This window comes from Mustela nigripes, chromosome 14 (genome assembly GCF_022355385.1).
Source record: "Mustela nigripes isolate SB6536 chromosome 14, MUSNIG.SB6536, whole genome shotgun sequence".
NCBI classification, from domain to species: Eukaryota; Metazoa; Chordata; class Mammalia; order Carnivora; family Mustelidae; genus Mustela; species Mustela nigripes.
In genome coordinates, this window is record NC_081570.1 from 48,524,342 (window position 1) to 48,545,496 (window position 21,155).

The 21,155-nt window shown below is 40.6% G+C and overlaps 1 protein-coding gene and 1 pseudogene across 1 annotated transcript in view; both read right to left on the reverse strand.

The window, feature by feature from the left end:
* C14H1orf87 (chromosome 14 C1orf87 homolog) overlaps positions 1–10,096 on the reverse strand; it is an 88,263-nt gene extending 78,167 nt beyond the window's left edge. The window contains 2 exon segments of the mRNA XM_059377088.1: positions 8,419–8,479; positions 9,964–10,096. Of these exon segments, the coding sequence (XP_059233071.1) occupies positions 8,419–8,479; positions 9,964–10,096 (194 nt within the window).
* On the reverse strand, positions 4,718–6,161 carry LOC132001817 (SWI/SNF-related matrix-associated actin-dependent regulator of chromatin subfamily E member 1-like; annotated as a pseudogene).
* Positions 10,097–21,155: the final 11,059 nt, after the last annotated feature.

A 21,155-nucleotide genomic window follows, 5' to 3' on the forward strand; every position in this document is an offset into this window, starting at 1 on the left:
AGCAAGAAAAGCAATAAAAAAGATAAGGCATTATGATCAGTTATTTCTTTTCAAAAAAGAATAAATCACAAATGTTTATCCAGGTTTTACATAGAGGTTATAATTGGTCATTGCTACAATCTCCTGCATAGATTACCATCATGACTCCCTAAATGATCTCTCTCTCTTTACTCATGTCTCTTCCAACTTGTCCTCCACACAGCAGCCAGAACTATTCTTTATGGTGCTCCCAATTTCCCAATGGCTTCCCACTCTACATAGAACAAATTCTAAGTTCCTACCATGGTCCACATAGCCCGTGACCTGAGTCCTGCTGGCCTCTCTGACCTCATTCTCTACCCGCTCCCGCTTTGTGCACTCGGCTGTACCAACACTAGCTTCCTTGCTCCTTCTTAAATGTCACAAAGGCTTTCTATTCACTGTTCCCTTTGCCCACAATGCTCTTTCTCCAGAGATCTTCATGGTTCACTTTCTACCAGGATCATGGTGAACACCTGTGGTGTCACTTGGGACAGGGTGAACCTCCAGGGCAGGATAGTGGTGGCTACATGGGTGCCCTGATCTCTGAGTACTGTGCTTCTGGAAAACCACACAGTCTCACTTTTTATGAAGTGAGCATAAGGCAGCCTTGTACAAAAAAATCTGTTTGGGCTCTAGGTGGTCAATTTAGGTGCTGTTTGTAGCAGGTGCTGTGTACAGCAGTTGCTAGGAAAGCCAGATGTCTAGTATTTAAAGAACTTGGGGCTGTGGGAAGTTGCAGCCTCTTCTTATGAGACAGGAGCAGGAAGAAGAAACTAGAACTGCTAGTTATATGGGAAGTTGGAATCTGGTGAACCATGCCCACCTGGATAAATTAGGGCCAATCTTAGCCAGCTCACTGCTAACTAATAACTTGCTCAGAGGCCTTCTGGGAGCACCTTTTGTGACTCAACATCCCTTTATGATCCTCCTCTATTTTTCTTCATGGCACTATGCTCAGTTAAACAGTCATTATTCATATGTCTGCTATGTTGTCTCCCATCATTAGAAGTTTAGGTTTTAGAAGTTTAGATATATCATTTAGAAGTTTAGGTATACTGCTGTATTCCTAAGGCTTGGCACTCAGTAGGTGCTCAATTAATGCTTTTGGAAGGAATGATGATGGAATTCCATATATGCATTAATTTATAAAACTGTTAACATTAGTGCTTTTAAAAAGTTCAAGAAAGGGAAACAATAATGTATTAATATGAAGGGCTTTGAGGGACCAAAAAATGACAGGCTCCAGGATAGTCATGTGGGAAAATACCAAAATTTTATATTTCTAGGCTATCAATATCAACACATATTATTACAAGTATTTGCTACCCTTTCCTATAAAAATTTGCAACCCACTTCTTCTGTACATGACAATACTATACCAACAGCAGTGTAACTAGAATGAAGTGCTTTGGGTCATTGAGTCTTGGCACTGGAAGGAACTAGAGAAGCCAGCTTTATTCACTGGAAGCATCTCTACTCACAGGAATTTCTTGAAATGGATCCAATTCCTTTTTTATTTAGCAACTCAATCCCCAGATTCTGTAAATGTTCCCCTATGCCACAATTTATACCCTGGATCTTCTATCATGCTATACCTTTAGCATCCACACTTCTAGTGTGGCAGGATCCCTTCTAAATTATGGCATGCATGCAAATGGAGATGCAGTATTGCACAGGGGATGTACCCAATTCTGAATAATTGGGCCACCCGCATCCTTCTCTGTGGATGCTCTCGGCTCATGCTGAGCACAAACAGAAATGTAAAGGAAAAAACACTCCATTTTATCCTCTACTCTCTACGACTACCACATACAGCCAGTCACCAAATGTGTGTGGGTTTCCCCATACCAAACAATTCTTCAACACTGGCTGGGTATCCTTACAATTCAATTAAATTCTGTAGCTATCTACCTAATTTAGCACAGACCCCACAGGTTCAGGGCTCCATCCTACAAGTCTGTCCCACCCCTTTCAGACATCAGTCACAAGTCTAGATTGTTACCTGTAGTTCTGATAGACCCACTATAAAATAGGATTCTCACAACCCCACCCTGGGTTTGATGAATCTGCTAGAGCAGCTCCCAGAACTCAGAACAGTTTACTTACCAGATTACTGAATATTATAAAGGAATATAATTTAGGAATAGCCAAATGGAAGAGATGCATAGGGCAAGGTATGTGGGAAGGGGTGTGGAGCATCTATGGCCCCTCCAGGCACACCACCCTCTCAGCCCCTCCAGGCACACCACCCTCCAGATTGTGTTCAGCAATCTGGAAACTCTCTGAACCTCATACAGTTGAGATTTTTAGGGAGGCTTCATCATGTAGTTATGCTTAATCATTAACTCAATCTCCAGCCCCTCTCCCCTTTCCAGAGGGTAGAGGGTAGAGCTGAAAGTTCTAAGTTGGTAATCGTGGCTTGGTCTTTCTGGTGACCAGCCTCCATCCTTAACTCTCCAGAGCTCTCCATCCTCAGGGGAGTAGAGACAGGAAATTCCAAGGTATTTAGGGGCTTTGTGTCAGGAACCAGGGTTAAAGACCAAATATTAGGACAAAAGATGCACCTGGTGCTCTTATCTCTTGGGAAACTGCAAGGGTTCTAAGAGCTCCATGCCAGGAATTGGAAACAGAGACCGACAGATAGATTTTCTAGTCTTTTGCAGCAAGTGAAACCCAAACTTTTATTCCATATGATCATTTACATGCACTCTTACCTGAGGACAGACTTTGCATATATCTCCGTTGATTTCATTTTTTTTTTTTGGTTTTAGCTCATTTTCCTGCCAAGGCTTTTCAGCATTCCTCTAAGTAAACCTACATGTTTACTGAAGTGGTTTCAGTTATGGATTAAAAATGACTAAAAACAGGGCCCCACACCAATCCTCTCAGCCTCTCCGCCTCTAACACAGAATGTTGACATCAATTGTTCAGTCACCACCGTGTTAGCATAATCTGGTTTTAGTCAACGTGTTGCCAACCTTAGTGTCCATCACTTTTGTTTTTGTTTTCACAATGAATATATTTAATTCTTTGGCCTGCAGTTTTGCCAGGGATTGCCCACAAGCTTCTAGTTTTGTGGTTTTATTACCTACTTTTATCTCCTTTTAGAAAATGGGAATATTTGTCTCCTTTCAGTTGGTATTATCTTGCTTTCCATGAGCTATCATCAAAGATGACTCCTCAGGGTCCCCTGGTAACATCTGCATGCAACTTTAGCAACCTGGGCCTTTAGACTTGGATTGAAAGCAACTATGTATTGTCTTTCTAGATCTTTATTTTTCTTGGCATCCATCATGCTCTAGTTCATTTATTAGGCTCTCAATATGTATCAGATTTTGTACTCAGTGCTGGGGTGCAGTTGTGCACACGGGATTTACAGTCCAATGGAGGAGCCAGAAATGCATAGGAAATTGTCACAGAGTATAACAGTCCCTTAACAGTGCTGTGGAAACCTATGAGGGAGAGGGAGGGGTAAATCTGTGCCTAGAGGTGGTGGCATCTCATTAGATCTGTGTTTTAGGAAGACGATGCTGGCCATAGTTGAGAAGTGGGCGTCTCAAATTGGAATGTTACACAGGAGTCACTTGGGAATTAACAAAAATGCAGATTGTGAATCTGCATCTAGCCAACTCCCAGGTGAGGCTGATGCTGGTGGTCCATAGGTTACCCTCTAGGGAGCACGCCTTTATAAAGTGGATTAGAGAAAGAGAGAAAGAGCAGGTTGGAAGTCTGGTGGAGTTATCTGAGAGGCAAATGATGGTCATGAATCTCAGGTACACTTGTTTCACTCTTTATAACCTGGAGATTGATCTCCTTTGTAAAGAACTTGACTACTAAATGGGTATTGAGTATTTTCCTTTCATCTGTCAATAACTGTACAGGCTAAATTAAGAAAAGAGGAAAGGAGCTTGACTCCAGTCTTAGTTCTTAGTAACTGGCCTCCCTTTAGGCCCAATAGAGTTCACAGTTGTTCCATCTGTAAAATGGGAGATTAGTTGTTATGGGCTAAATTGAACCCTAAAATTCATATTTTGAAGTCCTAACCCCATGGGCCTCAGAATATGACCTTATTTGGAAATAAGGTGATTGCAGATATAATTAGTTAAATTGAGGTCATACTAGAATAGGATGGACCCCCGAACCAACTGACTGGTGTTCTTATAGAAAGGGAAATTTGCTCATAGGCACAGATACAGAGAGACTGCCATATGAATTTTAGAGTTATGCTGCCACGAGGCACAAAACTATCAGAAGGAGGGAGAGAGACCTATAACCTCTCCTTCCTGGGCAGCTGCAGAGGGAGCACAGCTCTACCAACTCCTTGACTTCAGACTTTTCACCTGCAGAACTGTGAAGCAATACATTTCTGTGTGGTCTAAGTCACCCCATGTGTGGAGCTTTGATACAGCAGCCCTAGCAAATTAATACCCTCACTGACACCATGAAGGTCACATTCAGGTCTGCCATCCTATTCCATCCTCTCCAAATATCCTATGGGAAGTATGAACTAAATGTGGTTAGATGGGAAGATTTCTGTTTTTCATCCATTATTCATTTGTGATTTTTCTTTTTAGAGACTTTTTCCTTTTTTTTTTTTTTTTTTTGCTTTCACTTATGTTTCCTTTTTTTAAAAACTCAAAAACCATTTTTTTTTTCATTTAAACAAGTACTTAGAACACATCAAACAAGGCAACATTTATTCTTTCTTCTCATCTTCTGGGGTGGGGTCTGTTGGGTTCCTCCGCTGTTCCACTGTTGTTCTCTAAGCCAGTGCTACTCTCACAGGTCCCTTCCTCAGCCATACTGTTCACCCCCTCCTGCCTGCTCTCCTTGTCATCAGGAGTAGATGTGTCTTCTTCTTCACCATTCTGTTGTCTTTCTGGTGCTTCTTCAAGGTGTGTCTTCTCTGTCTCCACTGGGATGCTCTTGTTGGTTTTTTGGTTTTTTTTTTTTTAAGATTTTTATTTATTTATTTGACAGAGAAAGAGAGAGATCACAAGTTGGCAGAGAGGCAGGCAGAGAGAGAGGGGGAAGCAGGCTCCCTGCTGGGCAGAGAGCCTGAGGTGCGGCTCGATCCCAGGACCCAGAAATCATGACCTGAGTGGAAGGCAGAGGCTTAACTCACTGAGCCACCCAGGCTTCCTCTTGTTGGTCTTTCTCCTCCTAGGTCTTACTCACAGCTTGCTCTCCCTCAGGAACCATGCTGACTGCATTCAGTTTGCTCTGTGGCCTCTTTCTCCCTTTCCTCCTTTATTTCACCAGCCCGTTCCTCTTCCTATGCAATTTCAGTGACAATTTTTTTCCATATCCATTCCACTTCAAACCATACAACCATTTAAGTTCATCGTTAAATGAATCTGTGCTTTCCAGAAATTTCCTCTTTTTCTGGTGGTCGCTCGTCCATTTAAAGAAGTTCAGCTTCTAGTTTTCACTGATGAACCATTAAATACTGAACCCATTGTTTAAGGACCTGCCTACTAGCTGTTGTGACAACTGACAGAACGTCTGGCTCTACCCTCTCACTACAGATTTCACTGATGAGGTGGTGGTTTCTCTGGAAACGGGTGGTAGCCGTATGCTTCAGTGAAAAGTCATCATCATAGCCATCTGGATCTTCGGCAGGCTGGATGCTCATGTAAGCTTCTCTTTTCCTCATGCAAGAGTCTCTGTTGACTTTCTTCCTCTAAAGCAGCTTCTGTATGACTTTTTGCATTTATGTAAGCAACGTATGCAGGGAGATTATGATAGCCCTTCATAGATTCATTGTACTCTCTCTTTTCTGCTTCATCTTCACTTAAATATTCTTTTTCTTCATCAGTGAGATCTTGTCACATGCCACCAATAATCTTGCCAATTTCCCACAACTTTAGATCAGGGTTGGAAGATTTTACTTGATCCCAGACCTTTCTGCTGTACCTCATGTAGGCCATCAGTGGCTCATCTGGTAGTTTGTGGGGGTTTGGAATCATAATACCAGAAGATGCCATGACCTGACTGTTGATGTCCAGGTTCCCTCCCAGCCTCTAGTTGTTGCAGACAAGATGACCATATGGATTATATCCCACAAACTCTGGTGTGCTGGGCATTTGTGTTGTAGGAGCTGGGGTGGGAGGTGAGGCATAAAATGGTCTTATTGACATTTTGAAAGATTATGTTCTCAGTTCCTTAAGAATGAATTTGAGCCACCTCGGGCAGAAAAAGCCTCACTAATGTTTCATACATAGATATTTTACTAATGGACTCAACAGATTCAACCCATAGAAAAAGCCTTTTTGAGGCTCAGGCTGAAAACTACAGAGAAAGCCCAACTAAAATGGTTCCGAGACAGATTTTGGGACACACATGACATGATAGTGGTGGGTCTGTTCTTACCTCGGCAATAAGAACCCTTTTGAGAATCATTTGTTTTTGAACCCTACAGAACTATTTATCAAAGCATGTCAGGGGTCCTATGTCGTTCCAGCAATAGCAACATCAAGCCCAGAGAAAACAGAAGCAAAGCAACCTATCTTGATATTTTTTTAAACTTTTTTTTTTTACCATTATCACAGAAGAAATAGAACTATGCCTTTTATTTCACAATTTATGTATCTAATCTAATGTACTCTTTTATTTCTTAGATTGTAAAATTTAAAGAATATAAAAAATAAAAGGCACTTTTTTTTATAAGACAGAGGGAATTTTTCCTTCCATATTTAAAAGGACAAGGATCCTCCCCCAGCAAACTCTTTAGGAACATTAGATTCTGATACTCTTAGGAAAAAAAGGGGGGAGGGATTTGGAACAAATAGGCTAAACAAAGAACCCTGGATGGGAATGGAATTAGTCTAGTAGCAATGTCAGCTTCTGGATGGGAGGAGAGCTGAGCAGAGCATCCACACAGATCCTAGTACGTTCCTCACGAACCATGGGCCTTTGGTGGAAGATCTTATTATTATAATTATGATTATTATAAGGTTATATCACAGCATCTTCGTTTTCTCATCTACAACACAGAGGTAGACTGCATCCCAGACAGAGTATAAAAGGGATGGCAAGCATTCCATAGAATGAGATTTGATTTTTTTATTAAATATCTTACATCCCTGGAAAGATATGCTTCAATCATAATAATAGAATCATGGATTGAGCATGTTGCATATACTACTAGGCACTGAAAAGGGGTTTTGCATACTTTTTCTCATTTGGTCTTCACAACAACCCTACTGGGTATATGAGTTTTAGCCTTACTTAAGAGATGGTAGGATCTGAGGCCAGAGAGATTAATTGTCTCAATGTCAAAAGGCCAGGAAGGCACAGAACCAGAATTCAAGTCCATATCTGTCAGCTCTATAGATATCTCAGATGCAGGACTCATGGGCTGCAAAACTCACTTCCTGTGTCAGGACAGACATTACTAATTCATTACAGCACTCACTTTTGAATTTCTCTAGTCTGACAACAGTGTTGGTGGAGAGTTAAACCAACTTCCCCTGCTAAGCTTGTGCTCCCCAGCAGTGTTCTGGATGGCCTTATCTTCAGAGATTCTGATTTAGTAGGTCTTGGGTTGGACCCCAACTCCTTATTCTTAAAGGATTTTCTGGATATTTCTGATGACAGCCAGGTTTGATATCCACTACTCTCTGCACCTATGTTCTGTGAGGCCAGATCTTTTCTGCTTGTCTATTTGTTTGGTCTGTGGGTTTCTGAAATAAAGGCAGAAGCTATGGAAATAATCTCAGGTGGAAAAAGCTATTGACTGCTGCTACTAATGGAATGGCTACTACATGAAAGATAGGTCTGGTGCCTTCCTTTTCTTTTGTGAACCACCAAAATGCTGGAAGAGAGACCTAGTCATACTCTTCTGTGCCAAGTATCTGGAGAATTTTAGAGATACCTGAGTGTGCTCCCTCAAATATGACTGTGATGAGCCTGAAGAGAAGAAAGACCTTTTAGCTATGCTCTGAGAAGCCCTCACTTGGAGGAGTATAGAATCTTAAGTGAAAAATCTTATAATTTATGATTCATTATTAATCCCACTCCTTTAATCCATAAAAATTGACTAACACTATTTCCCCCTCTCCCCTCCAAATTCCTACTATAGGAGATTACAAACGTGATGAGAAGCTGCAGCAATACCTCATTAATAGTTATAAATGTCTCAATGTTCATATTCCTCATCAATTTGAGAAAACTGCCTAAGTAATTAAAGAGTAAGGGGAATTAAAAAGATGAAAAATATCAGGAAAACAAGGCTCATGGAAGTTATCAACACTATTTTATTTCTACTGTTACTTCTTAATGACTTAATTTCCCATGGACAACATTTTAAAAATGTAAATTTCTAGATTAAGAAAAAAAGACCCAGACTTCATTATCTTCCCAGTGAAGCAGATATTTGTCAAACAGTAAACTTACATCTTTGGCTTCTCCAGAAGGCACCGAAAGTGTTTACTTCCAATGATTTTCACCACATTTTTTTATCCTTAAAAATAAATAGTTGGGGTCTCATGCATTGCTTCTGATCCAGGGGGAGTCTCCCAAATGGAAGGCATGCTTCTTCTCAAAGCCCTTTCAAATACTTGGGTTGGAAAATAAGTAAATCTTTCTTCCTCTTGATTTCCCATTAGTTGGTTTAGCATCCTTGTCCATATTAACAAAAACAATAGCAGGACCAAATGCTTTACCTATGTTATCTCACTTGACATTCTTAATAAAGGCATAATAAGATATTCTTAACTACTATTATCATTCTTGATTTACAGTTGAGGGAACAGGCATAATGTAGTTATGTCTCTTACTCAATAGCATAGAATCAGCAATGAGCAGAATTGGGAATCTCACTCAAGAGATCTGCAAAACAGGTCTACTGAGTCATTTGGAGATGCTACCTTCCTGACGCCACATAGGATTCCCATGAAGTCAGAGAGGAAACCAGGGCTTTATTGGGTTATATGAAGATCTTATATTCAGCTCTCACTGCTCAGTCTCCCTGCTTACAAAACTGGGATAATTCCAGTTCTCCTTTCTGGGATTTAGGGTGAATCCAATAAGATTGCATCTGAAGGAGTGCTGTGCATAGGAAAGAGGGATTTTTGTTGTTATTGTTGCTGTGTGTTTCTGCAATAATCTGGTGAATCTGAAGTTGAGATCCTGTACTAGATAAATACTATGTGCTTATACAGGTCTAAGGCCAAGGACAACTTAGAAGTTCTATAAACCTGGCCCCAGGCTGATCACTCTCTTTCAGAGACTTTCCCAGACTGAAAGCTCTTCAGAGACCATTCTAATCCAAATGCTTTACAGATTGGTAAGCAAAGACCAAGAGAGGTGTATCATTTGACCAAACTCACACAGCAAGTATGACTAGACCCATTTCTAGTGCCCAGGTCTGAGGTAGACCAGCGCTTTTCCCTGGACTCCAGCTTCACTTAGTATGTGGTCTACAGGAAAGAAAGACGTGCTCTGAGTGGGTAGCCCTCTCCAGCGGGACCTGCAGCCTCTTTGAAGTTGTCTGGAAATATTAGGAACCACAATTTCTGACAGTGGGGTACCCTCTCTGCCCAGCAGTTGTGCATCAGTCCTGAGCCCTTTCCTGAGATAGAACAGGGGACTTGGCATTACTGCTGAGGCAAGCGTTTCCCCACCCAGGCAGCTCAGGGGTACTCTTGGGGATCGAGAACTGCGGTGGCCTGCGGGGAACAGGACAGGCGATAGGAGCTCCGGAGTCAGGCGAATCACTGCACTGGCTCCTTCAGCAGCTTCCTCCCAGGTTGCTAAGGATGCAGAGGCTGTTGCTAGGCGGGGACTAAGTTTCCATCCAGCTGTGCCTGGCTCAGGCCTCTCTGCCGCTGGCGCTTGAGTGCTCCAGCAGAGAGGCAAAGAGTATCCGCGTTATCAAATCTGTGCTTTGGAGCTTCTCCAAGACCTCTGAGCATCTTTCTTGAAGCTCATCCCGCTCACCTGTGTAGTCACACTCGTCTTGCTCTTTCCCTGAAGCTTGATTTTCCCTTGGTGAGATTGGCGGATAATTGGAATCTTGCACTTGTCCTTTCAAATCCAGACCCTTCCACCGTATGGCTTTGGATAAATCCATTCTTTTCTCTGAGGTTCAATTTCCTTATCTGTAAAATGAGGAAAAGTAGATCCCACAGTGGAGCCAGACAACTATTCTTACCTTATACATTAACAATTACTAGTAACATAATTTGATTTATATTTTATTTATTTTTTAAAAGATATTTATTTATTTATTTATAGAGAGAATGAAAGAGAGGCAGAGGCTGAGGAAGCAGCAGGCTCCCTGTCAGCAGAGAACCCAATGCGGAACTCCATCCCAGGACCCTAGGATCATGATCTGAGCGGAAGGCAGACACTTAACCAACTGATCCACTCAGGGTCCCCTGTATTTTAAAGATTTAAAAAAAAATAGAGCTTGGGGTGTTGACTAATTACCCAAGACCCCACCAAGGCAAAGGAGAACCTCGATTTGAATATATATATATTCCTGTATCTCCCGAATTTCTAGAAAATTTTTGTTATGTTTAAAGACTTCAACAAACATGGGTAAAGACACTTTAAATTGACTCTAAAATGTTCCTACTATTTCCAGCAGCAGCCCAGCATCCGTACTACCTGCCTCTTGCCCTCTGGCTCTGTTGTGTTTTGCGGTTCTGTATCATCTGTTGGCACATGCAGCATGGTGATACATTCAACTTCCCTCTAGGGGTCGCTCTCAGGGAGCAAGACACACAGGCACATTCTGTGATATACAAAGTACCTCAGAGTAGAGGAAGGGGGGCAGGTTCCTATTTCTTCTTCCAGCCCAGGTTTACCTTGATCTCAGATTAGTCCTCCAAGGCACAATTCTGAGAAGCCGCCTCAAGCTCAATGTCTCAAAGGACTCCCACCAGTCACAGAGGTTGTCTATGGTTTCAAAGTCTTCTTTGCCTTATCCTCAGGCTAGATTTCTAGTTTGATCTCCCAATACTTCTCCCAGGCTTGCTATGCTCTGTCCCACCCAGTCTACCAACTGGTTTGAATCCGCTTCTTATTTTTCTGTTTTTGTGCCTTTTTCATTCTGTTCTCTCTCTGTAGGACCCTTCTGTTTACTCATTATGACAGCCTGCCATCCATTCTGTAAGTTACCTCTCAAATGGTCAAGAGTATGTACCTGGGAGTCAGATACCTTGGGTTCAAATCCTAGCTGTCCTAGTTCAAAGTGATCTTAGGCAAAACTTTGTGCCTTAGGTTCCTCTTCTATAAAATGAGTATGACTTTTTATGAAGATTAGCTGAGTTATATAAGTAAGCCACTTAGAACAATGGCTGACACATAGTGGGCAATACAAATGTTTGCTATCATCATTATTACAATTATCTGTCCAGAAGCCAAGTCAGACCCCAGAAGCTGCAAATGGTTTCTCCATTCTCTGTATAATCTGGTTTCTCTCTTTATAAAACCTGTCTTTCTTTGCCTGATGGTATGACTATTTGTTTGCATTGGTTGCCATAAATTCCTGGACTATGCTTCTGGTACTTTGAATAATGATCCCTCAGACATCCATGTCCTAATCCTTAAAACCTGTTAATATTATCTTCTGTGGCAAAAGGGACTTTGCAGATGTGACTAAGTTAAGAATCTTGAGATGAGATTTTCCTGGATTATCCAGGTGGGTCTTAAATATGATTGCAGGTGTCCTTAGAAGAGGGAGGCAGAGGGATATTTGACTACAGAAGAGGAAGTAGGACATGTGACTATGGAAGCAAGAGGTTAGAATGATTTAAAGAAGGGGTTTGGGCCAAGGAATGCAGGTGGCCTTCAGAAGCTAGACAAGGAAAAAAAAAATTCTCCTCTGGGGCTCCAGAAGGAGCCAGACCCTGCTAATTCCTTGACTTCAGTCCAGTGAGACTAATTTTGGGCATCCAGCGTCCAAAACTCTGAGAGAATAAAGTTGTATTATCACAAACCGCCAAGTTTGTGATAACTGATTATAGCACCCATAGGAAACAACTGCAATGTTATTGAAGGACCCACTTCTTCAAAGAACTGACCACAAGTCTGTGACTTAAGTAGGCCAAACAGAGTTCTTATTGATGACCAATGTACAGTTGTTGGATGAAAAAGAGGCCTATCTGTTGGGGTCACTAAAGTGTGAGGATAAGGTATTGAGGCTGTGGGAAGATATTTATATCAATACATCGATTTCTTTTCAGCAGATAAGGAGGAAGCTAGATCAGAGCTGAAAAATGGAGCCAGTGTGGGAAAGGGATGAGAGCAAAGAGCCTGGATCCAGCTATGCCTGAAGCTAGAAAGATTCTAGAATTCCCAAACACAGAAGTGAAAAATTTCCCTCTAAGATATTTTGAGGTGAGATTTGTTAATCTTTACCTGAAGAGCCCTTGTGAATGCAGAGATTTTCAGATTTCAGGTTGCTAAGGTTCATATGTGGGGTGCAGTGAGTCAATGCCATTCTAAGTTTCATTGTTAATTCTGTGATGAAGCTTGAAGAAGTAAGTGGCTTTTGATCAGATCAGATATTCTACTAAAGTCTCTCCTTTAACCTTATCTTGACTTACAGATTTTATAAATGCCAACTCGAAACACAGTGACCTAGAGGGAGATTTTCATTGTAGCTCTTCTGTCAGTTTGAAGGTATTCATTTGAAATGTGATATATTTTTTCAGACCCAAGGGAACCTCTGCTTTGCTGCTTCCTAGCCAAATGACCTTGAATAAGCAATTTCACTCTTATCTTTGAGGTGGAGACAAACAATAATTACCCTGAAGATTGCTATCAGGATTGGAGATAATATTCTTAGAGCCCCTGACATGTAATAAGCTTTCATAAATTGCATTCTTGTTCATAACAATAGCAGCTAACATTTAGTGAATATTTATTATGTGCTAGACATTGTGCTAAAACCTTTTCATTTGATATCTTCTTTGATCTTCACAACAATCTTATGAAATAAGGATTTAATATCCCCATTTTAGAGATGAGGAATTTGAGGATTAGAGAAGATAACTTGCTCAGAGAGAATGTAGCTAGGAAGACTAAGAGCTGCAAAAAAACTCAGGTGTGTCTGATTCTAGAAGTATCTTTATCGTCACTACTCTATACCTCCTCTGTGGAAGTTTGCCATTGTTATTGTTGTTACTACTATTATTATTATTAATGTTAATGTTTTCATTAGCGCTGTTTTAAGGTTCTAGTTCCCTTTGAGAATGCAGATTTTCTGACAGAATTCAGAAGGAGGAGTGGCCTCTTCTTATCTGGGATTTTCTACTTCACACTCTGGTTTATGAAATGACACAACCAGGAAACATCTCTCTAGTGGTTTATATTAAACAAGGCAAAACAAAAAGCTATGTAATAAATGTCTCTAGAAGATTAAATACTGTGGTTAAAACTTTCCTTGAATTCAACAGCTTTAGATTACAAGTCACCAGAGAAATATTCCAGAGAAATGTCTTCCAAAAGAGTCGGCTCCCTCTTTCCCCAAAGAAAGATGAATAGCTGTAATAAGGAAACCAAAGAATGCTCCCTCTTAAAACTTCATGATTTTACATTTACCATCAAATAGAGTAAGGAAAAGGAGAAAAAATACTTGTCTCCAATGTTTTGTTTTTGCCCATGTAAGTCAAAGTAGGTGGATTTATAAGCAGGAAGCAATAAAACTCTGCTTTTGCGGGGCACCTGGGTGGCTCAGTTGGTTATGGGGTCGATTCTTGATTTCGGCTCCGTCATAATCTCCGGATCCTGAGATTGAGGCCCCAGGACGGGCTTCGTGCTCAGCACAGTAGGCTTGAGATTCTTTCTCCCTCTGCTCTGCACATCCCCCAACTCTAAAATAAATACAATCCTTCAAAAAGTTTAAAAAATAAAACACTGCTTTTTTGAACAGTTTAATCATAGATCTATAAAAATGAAGGATTTTGCATTGAGGTCCCTGTTCAAAAATAGAGGGGACAGATACTGACATTAACTTGAGCTGTAGTGCAAAGAATTTGGGGCATCATACTTTTTCCTCCTAAGAAACATACAGGACCCAAGCCAATGATCGTCATGACTAATGGAGGACTTCGGGTAAAAAGAGTAACAGCAGGCCGATTTCATAACGGAGTGCAAACATGGCCAAGTTTCTTTTCCTTTTTAAAACCCCTCCCATAGTTCTGGAGAAACTATCATGTGATCATATCACATACTGATTAGATAGGTCAGTTTTGGGCCCTACATTAATTTGCTAGGTTCGCCATAATGAAATACGATAAACTGGGGGATGAAACAACAGAAATTTATTATTTTACAATTCTGGGGGCTGGAAGTCCAAAAAGGTGTCAGTGCGGTTGGTGCCTTCTGACGGAGGTGTGGGAGAATCTGTTCCATGCTTGTGTCTTCTTGCTTTTGGTGGTTTATGGACAATATTTCGCATTCCTTGGCTGGTAAACTTAAGCCTCTATGTTTGCCCACGTAGTGCTCTCCCCATGTGCACACCTGAACCCACTCTACTCCAGGATAATGTCACTAATTGCCTGTGCAATCATCCTGGTTCCATATAAGTTCCCATTTTTTTTAAAGATTTTATTTATTTATTTGACATAGATCACAAATAGGCAAACAAGCAGGCAGGTGGTGGGGAGCAGGACCCTGGGACCCTGGGACCATGACGAGCCGAAGGCAGAGGCTTTAACCCACTGAGCCACCCAGGCTCCCCATAAGCTCCCATTTTAATATACTGGGGGTTAGGATTTTAATTTGAAGGGGATAGAGTTTGCTATCAACTGAATGTGGCCCCCCCCCCAAATATTCATATGTATTCCTAATCCCCAATGTGATAGCATCTGAGATGGGGCCTTTAGAAGATAATTAGGTTTAAGTGAGGTCATAAGGGGCAGGCCCTCATGATGGAAGTAGTTCCCTTGAAAGGATAAGGAAGCGAAGGTATGCGTACTCCCTTTCTCTGGGCCCTGCGAAGGTACTCTTGGAACTGAATTGGCTGGCTCCTTGATGTTGGACTTTCCAGACTTCAGAACTGTGAGAAACGAGTGGTGGTTATTTGCGTAATTTGGTCTGTAGTATTTTTGTTACAGCACTAAGATGCAATTCAACCCAGTGCAAACCCTAATTGCTTGGGCTCCAAACCTAGCTCTGCCCTTAGTATGGTGTTACTTCCAGCATTCTGTACCTTTATTTCTTTGTGGATAATACCAAGACCTACTATAATGGAAGATCAAAAGGAATTAACAAACGTTTAGAACAGTGTTTGGTATCTGGTAAGAATTTGTTGTTGTTAGCCTTACTTCCTTAATATAATATGCACACCCTTTCTTCTGGCCCCCTTGATTTAGTTCTTGCCCATTTCTCCACCCTTGTCTCTGCCCTCTCTCTCTGTCTCCCATCACCTAACCGAAGCGTCCCCACATTACCTGCAATTCCTTAAAACTTCCATAAATTTTATCCCTTACGTCTTTGCAGAGGTGGTTGTGTTTGCTTGAAATATCTTCCACCTGGCCCGTTTCTAACTTTGAAGGTAAAGTCAAATGTTACCAGCTCTGTGAAGCTATCTATTCTCAATATCCCCAGGCAGGTAAGTGTGCTCTCTTCAGTAAACCAGCAGTCTTACCGCCCACTACTCTTCACTATAATTACTGGTTCGAGATCTTTCTCCCCTGCTGAGTTGCCTTTTGATGGTGAGTTCTGTCTTATTCGTTACGTAGCCAGTTCTAAGCACATTACTGATACCTAGTACGTGATCATAAATACATGTTGGATAATTTGTAATAGTATAATAATGACAATGTTAAGTAACCACAATTTAACAAAGGATGGCATCTTCTGTTTATTTAAGGTGCCAGTCACTGAGAGAGGCACTCATTTAATTTCAATAATGATCCTATAAGGGGTATATTATTTTATTTGTCCTGCTGATGTGGAATCTGGTCTCAAGTGCTGGATTATACAGGAGTATTGGTGGCCAGTGGCAGAAGGTCCACTAAAGCAAATTTTAGCAAAAGGTGTTTTTGTCATGAAACCCAAGTGCAGAAATGAATAGCCCTCTGACACAATTAGGGACATGGAGGAAAATTCTCCTTTTCTAACTGTTTCTTTTTCTACTTCTCTCTGTACATCAGCATTGTTTATTCTTTTTTCCACTATACACTGATGTTTTCTGATCCCAAGGCCACTGGAAGAAAAGTCACCCATAACAATTCATGAGTTTACATCATTTCCATTCAAGAGACCAGTACACCCAGTATCCAGAAGGTTACAAAACATAGGAATCTGGTAGAGATTAAACAGAAAGGAGGTTGAATAACTTGCCTAAGACTTAAAGCAAATAAATGGCAGAGCAGTGGTGAAAATTCATATCTGTGTGACTCTAAAGCATTACATCTTCTCTTGGAACATGGGTTTTTAATCTTTATAGTATAATACAAGAGGCCTGGAAAAATGTGGTTGGATTAAAAGTTCTAAAGAATGACCACAGAGAAATTTGAGACCACAGAAAGACCCTTCTGGCCACTTCTGCCCCAGATTGTTAGGAACCTTACTTGCTTTTAGTTTTGAACATCTCTAAATCATAGAATCTCAAGGTTGAAAGGATCCTCACAAAGCACCTTGTCTAATCATTCCTCCCCCCAGCCAGATGGAGCATGGATACTCTTTGTAAAATGCTTGCCTAGTGATTCTGAAGCCCTCAGAGAAGCTGTGGTAGAAGAATTCAGAACATTGACTCTGAAGCAGAAGGCTTGGGTTCAAATCTCAACCTTGTCATAGACTACTGTGTGTCTTTGGAGTGTGGGTTTAGCATTCATGCCTAGCATCTTAATCTGTGAAAGGATGATAGCAATTACATCATTCTGTTTTTCAAAGCAGTATTTATTGTACACTTATTATATGCAGGCCTTCTTTTTTTTTTAATTTTTTGTTTCTTTTCAGCGTAACAGTATTCATTGTTTTTGCACCACACCCAGTACTCCATGCAAACTATGCCCTCTCTAATACCTACCACCTGGTTTCCCCAACCGCCCACCCCCCACCCCTTCAAAACCCTCAGATTGTTTTTCAGAGTCCATAGTCTCTCATGGTTCACCACCCCTTCCAATTTCCCTCAACTCCCTTCTCCTCTCCATCTCCCCATGTCCTCCATGTTATTTGTTATACTCCACAAATAAGTGAAACCATATGATAATTGACTCTCTCTGCTTGACTTATTTCACTCAGCATAATCTCTTTCAGTCCCGTCCATGTTGCTACAAAAGTTGGGTATTCATCCTTTCTGATGGAGGCATAATACTCCATAGTGTATATGGACCACATCTTCCTTATCCATTCATCTGTTGAAGGGCATCTTGGTTCTTTCCACAGTTTGGCAACCATGGCCATTGCTGCTATAAACATTGGGGTACAGATGGCCCTTCTTTTCACTACATCTGTATCTTTGGGGTAAATACCCAGTAGTTGCAGGCCCTCTTTTTATTGTTTTATTTTTACCAGCACATTTATCATCACAATAATTCTACGAGGCTGGGAGTATTGTTTTCAATTAAGGAAACTGAGGTAGAGGAGACTTAATTACCTTGACCCAGGTCAATTAGTGGCAAGGTTGGGATTTAAGCCCATGCAGTCTGCCTACAAAGCTTATGCACCATCCACCATTCTATAATACCTGCCTGATGTGTGGAGAAGAACAAGTGATAAAATAAACCTAAAACTGGCCCTGGCACACTTTATATTCTCAATATCAGTGCTGTTGCTACCCTCTTCCAAGTTCCAATCTACTTAATGCCAACCACCAAGCCCGATGCCATAAACTCCTCCATTCTGAAATTCTTGGGAAACCCCATTTCCTAATATGGCTTCATGCCCTGGAAGAAGAATTTGTGTAGATGTAGGACTTTTCAATGCCCAGTACCCCCACCAGCTACTAAGCATGGCTTGATTAAGAATATGCTGCATTTTTGTAGGGGAGGTAAGAAAGTAGTTGAGAAAAGAAATGCTTCTTGATAGTGCCCTAAAAAGGCCTCTATTGATTTTATGGTAAAATTTACTATATTAGAGCATGGATATATCCATATCTATTAAATATTTACTGGGCTTAATTTTAAGGCCCCAGGTCAAGTTGCTGAGGATACAATGATGAATCAGATTTGAATGATCCTCTCAAAATTACCAATAGGAGAGTTAGAGTTTATTCATTAATAATCATAATCCATGACTAGGTAGATTAATATGTCAAAATGTCTATACTGCCCAAAGCAATCTACAGATTTAATAACAATCTCTATCAAAATTCCATGTAATATTTCACAAAATGGAACAAACAATACTAAAATTTGTAATTTGTAAAATTTGTAAGGAACCACAAAAGCCTCCAAATAGATAAAGCAGTCTTGAGAAAGAAAAACAAGGCTGGAAGCATTGTGCTTCCTAATTTCAAACTATATTACAAAACTATAGTAGTAAAAACTGTGTGATATTGGCATAAAAACTGACCCATAGATTAATGGAACAGAACAGAAAGTCAGAAATAAACCCATGGTAAATTAATTTGTTACAAAGGAGCCAAGAATGTACAGTGGGGAAAAGACCAGTCTCTTCGATAAGTAATGTTGAAAAACCTGGACAGCCACATGCAAAAGAATGAAACAAGACCACTGTCTTATGCCATGCACAAAAATCAACTCAAAGTGTTTAAAGATTTGAATATGAGAACTGAGACCATAAAAATCCTAGAAGAAAAAAATTGGCAGTAATCTCCTTCTTATTGGTCTTGGCAATATTTTTTTTTTGGATCTGACCTCAAAAGCAAGAACAACAAAGCAAAAATGAACAAGTGGGACCATATCAAACCAGAAAGTTCTGCATGGCAAAAGAAACCATGAACAAAATGAAAAGGCAACCTACTGAATGGAAATATTTGCAAATCATATATTTGATATGAGAGTCACATCCAAAATACACAAATAACTCATAAAAACTCAATAGCAACCCCACCCCAATAATCCAATTAAAAAGAAGTGGTGGGGGGGTGGGAGGTTGGGGTACCAGGTGGTGGGTATTATAGAGGGCACGGATTGCATGGAGCACTGGGTATGGTGAAAAAAATAATGAATACTGTTTTTCTGAAAATAAATAAATCAATTTAATTAAAAAAAATGGGCAGGGTTTCTTAAAAGACTCCCCCCCCCCAAAAAAAAGATACACAGATGACTACGTATGTGAATAGGTATTTCACCACACTCATCATCAAGGGCATGCAAATCAAAACCACAGTGTGGTATCTCCTCATACCTGTCAGAATGGCTAGCATCAAAAAAGAGAAGAAATACCAAGTGTTGGCAGGGATGTAGAGAAAAGAGAATCCTCATGCACTGTTAGTGGGAATGCAAATTGGTGCAGCCACTATGCATGTATGTATGTTCCTCAAAACATTTAAATAAAAAAAATTAAAAAAAAAAAACCATTAAAATAGAGCTACCATATGATCCAGCAGTTCCACTACTGGATATTTATCCAAAGAAATGAAAATGCTAACTCAAAAGATAATACACTCTCATGTTCATTATAGCATTATTTACAGTAGCCAAGACATGGAAACAACTTAAGTGTCCACTGATGGATAAATGGATAAAGAAACTATTATATATTTAGAAAATGAAATATTATTCAACCATAAAAAGGGATTTTTTTTTTTTTAAGATTTGATTTACTTATTTGACAGACAGAGAGAGAGAACACAAGTAGGCAGAGAGGCAGGCAGAGAGAGAAGGGGAAGCAGGCTCCTTGCTGAGCAGAGAGCCCGACGTGGGGCTCGATCCCAGGACCCTGAGATGATGACCTGAGCTGAAGGCAGAGGCCTAACCCAATGAGCCACCCAGGTGCCCACAACTACTTTTAAAAAGGGAAATCTTGCCATTCGCAATGACATGACTGGATCTGAGGGCATTATCTAAGTGAAATAAGTCAGAGGGAAAGACAAATATGGTATGATTTCACTTACCTGTGGAATCTGATAAACAAAAGACAAAACTCATAGGTACAGAAAATTAGTGGTTGCCAGAGGTAGGGGATGGGGGATGGGTAAAAATGGGTGGAGGGGTTCAAAAGGTACAAGTTTTCAGTTATAAAATAAGTGAGTCATGGGGATGTAAAGTACAGCATAGTGACTATAGTTAATAATAATGGATTATGTATTTGAAAGTTACTAAGAGACTAGATCTTTTTTAAAAGATCTTATTTATTTGAGAGTGAGATAGAGAGATCATGAGCATGAGGGGAGGAGGAGAGAGAGAAGCAAGCTCTTCACTGAGCAGGGAGCTCTGTGTGGGACTCGATCCCGAGACCCTGGGATCATGACCTGAGCTGAAGACACATGCTTAACTGACTGAGCTACCCAGGAGCCCACTAGCCCTTAAGAGTTCTCATCACAAAAAGGAAATTTTTTAGCTGTGTGTTGATGGATATTAACACACGGGGGAAAAGGGGAGAGATAATATTCTAAGCGGGGGGAGTGGTAATAAAAAAAAAGAAAAAAAAATTGTACGATGTGGTCAAGGGATTGTGTTTAGTTCCATTCAGGCAATGGTGGAAAATAAAATTTGGATAGTAGGTTGGGCCCAGATTGTTGAAGACACTGAGTATTAGATTAAAATGCATATATTATTTTTGATTTGGACAGAGAGATATGGATTCTACTTTAGAATATGAATGAAGTGACCTCACCCATAGTGTTGCTCATGAGAGTCCAAGTTATGCTGTGGTTAGAGACCATGCCTAAAGCTCTGTGGCTTAAGAAAAGAAAAGTTTATTTTTATTCATGCACATTCTGCTCTAGATTTAGGCAGTTCTCAAGGACAATTACCTCTATGTGTTGGTTCAGCAATCTGGTCTCTGTGGACCCCACGGCGCCTCATTTCAACACATACTTGTGTGATGACTGTGGCAAAAAGGAAGAAAGTTGTGGAAGGTTACCCACCTGGAACTAAGTGCTTTGTTCTAGAAATCACATATGCACTGCTTCTGCTTAAGCCCATTGGGCAGATGAGTACCATGGCCTACATCATAAAAAAGGGGACAGGGAAGTATGGTCTCTGTATGCCTGAGAAGAGAGAAGTGGCTACTGATGAGCCCTAGTAATGTCTACCACATCC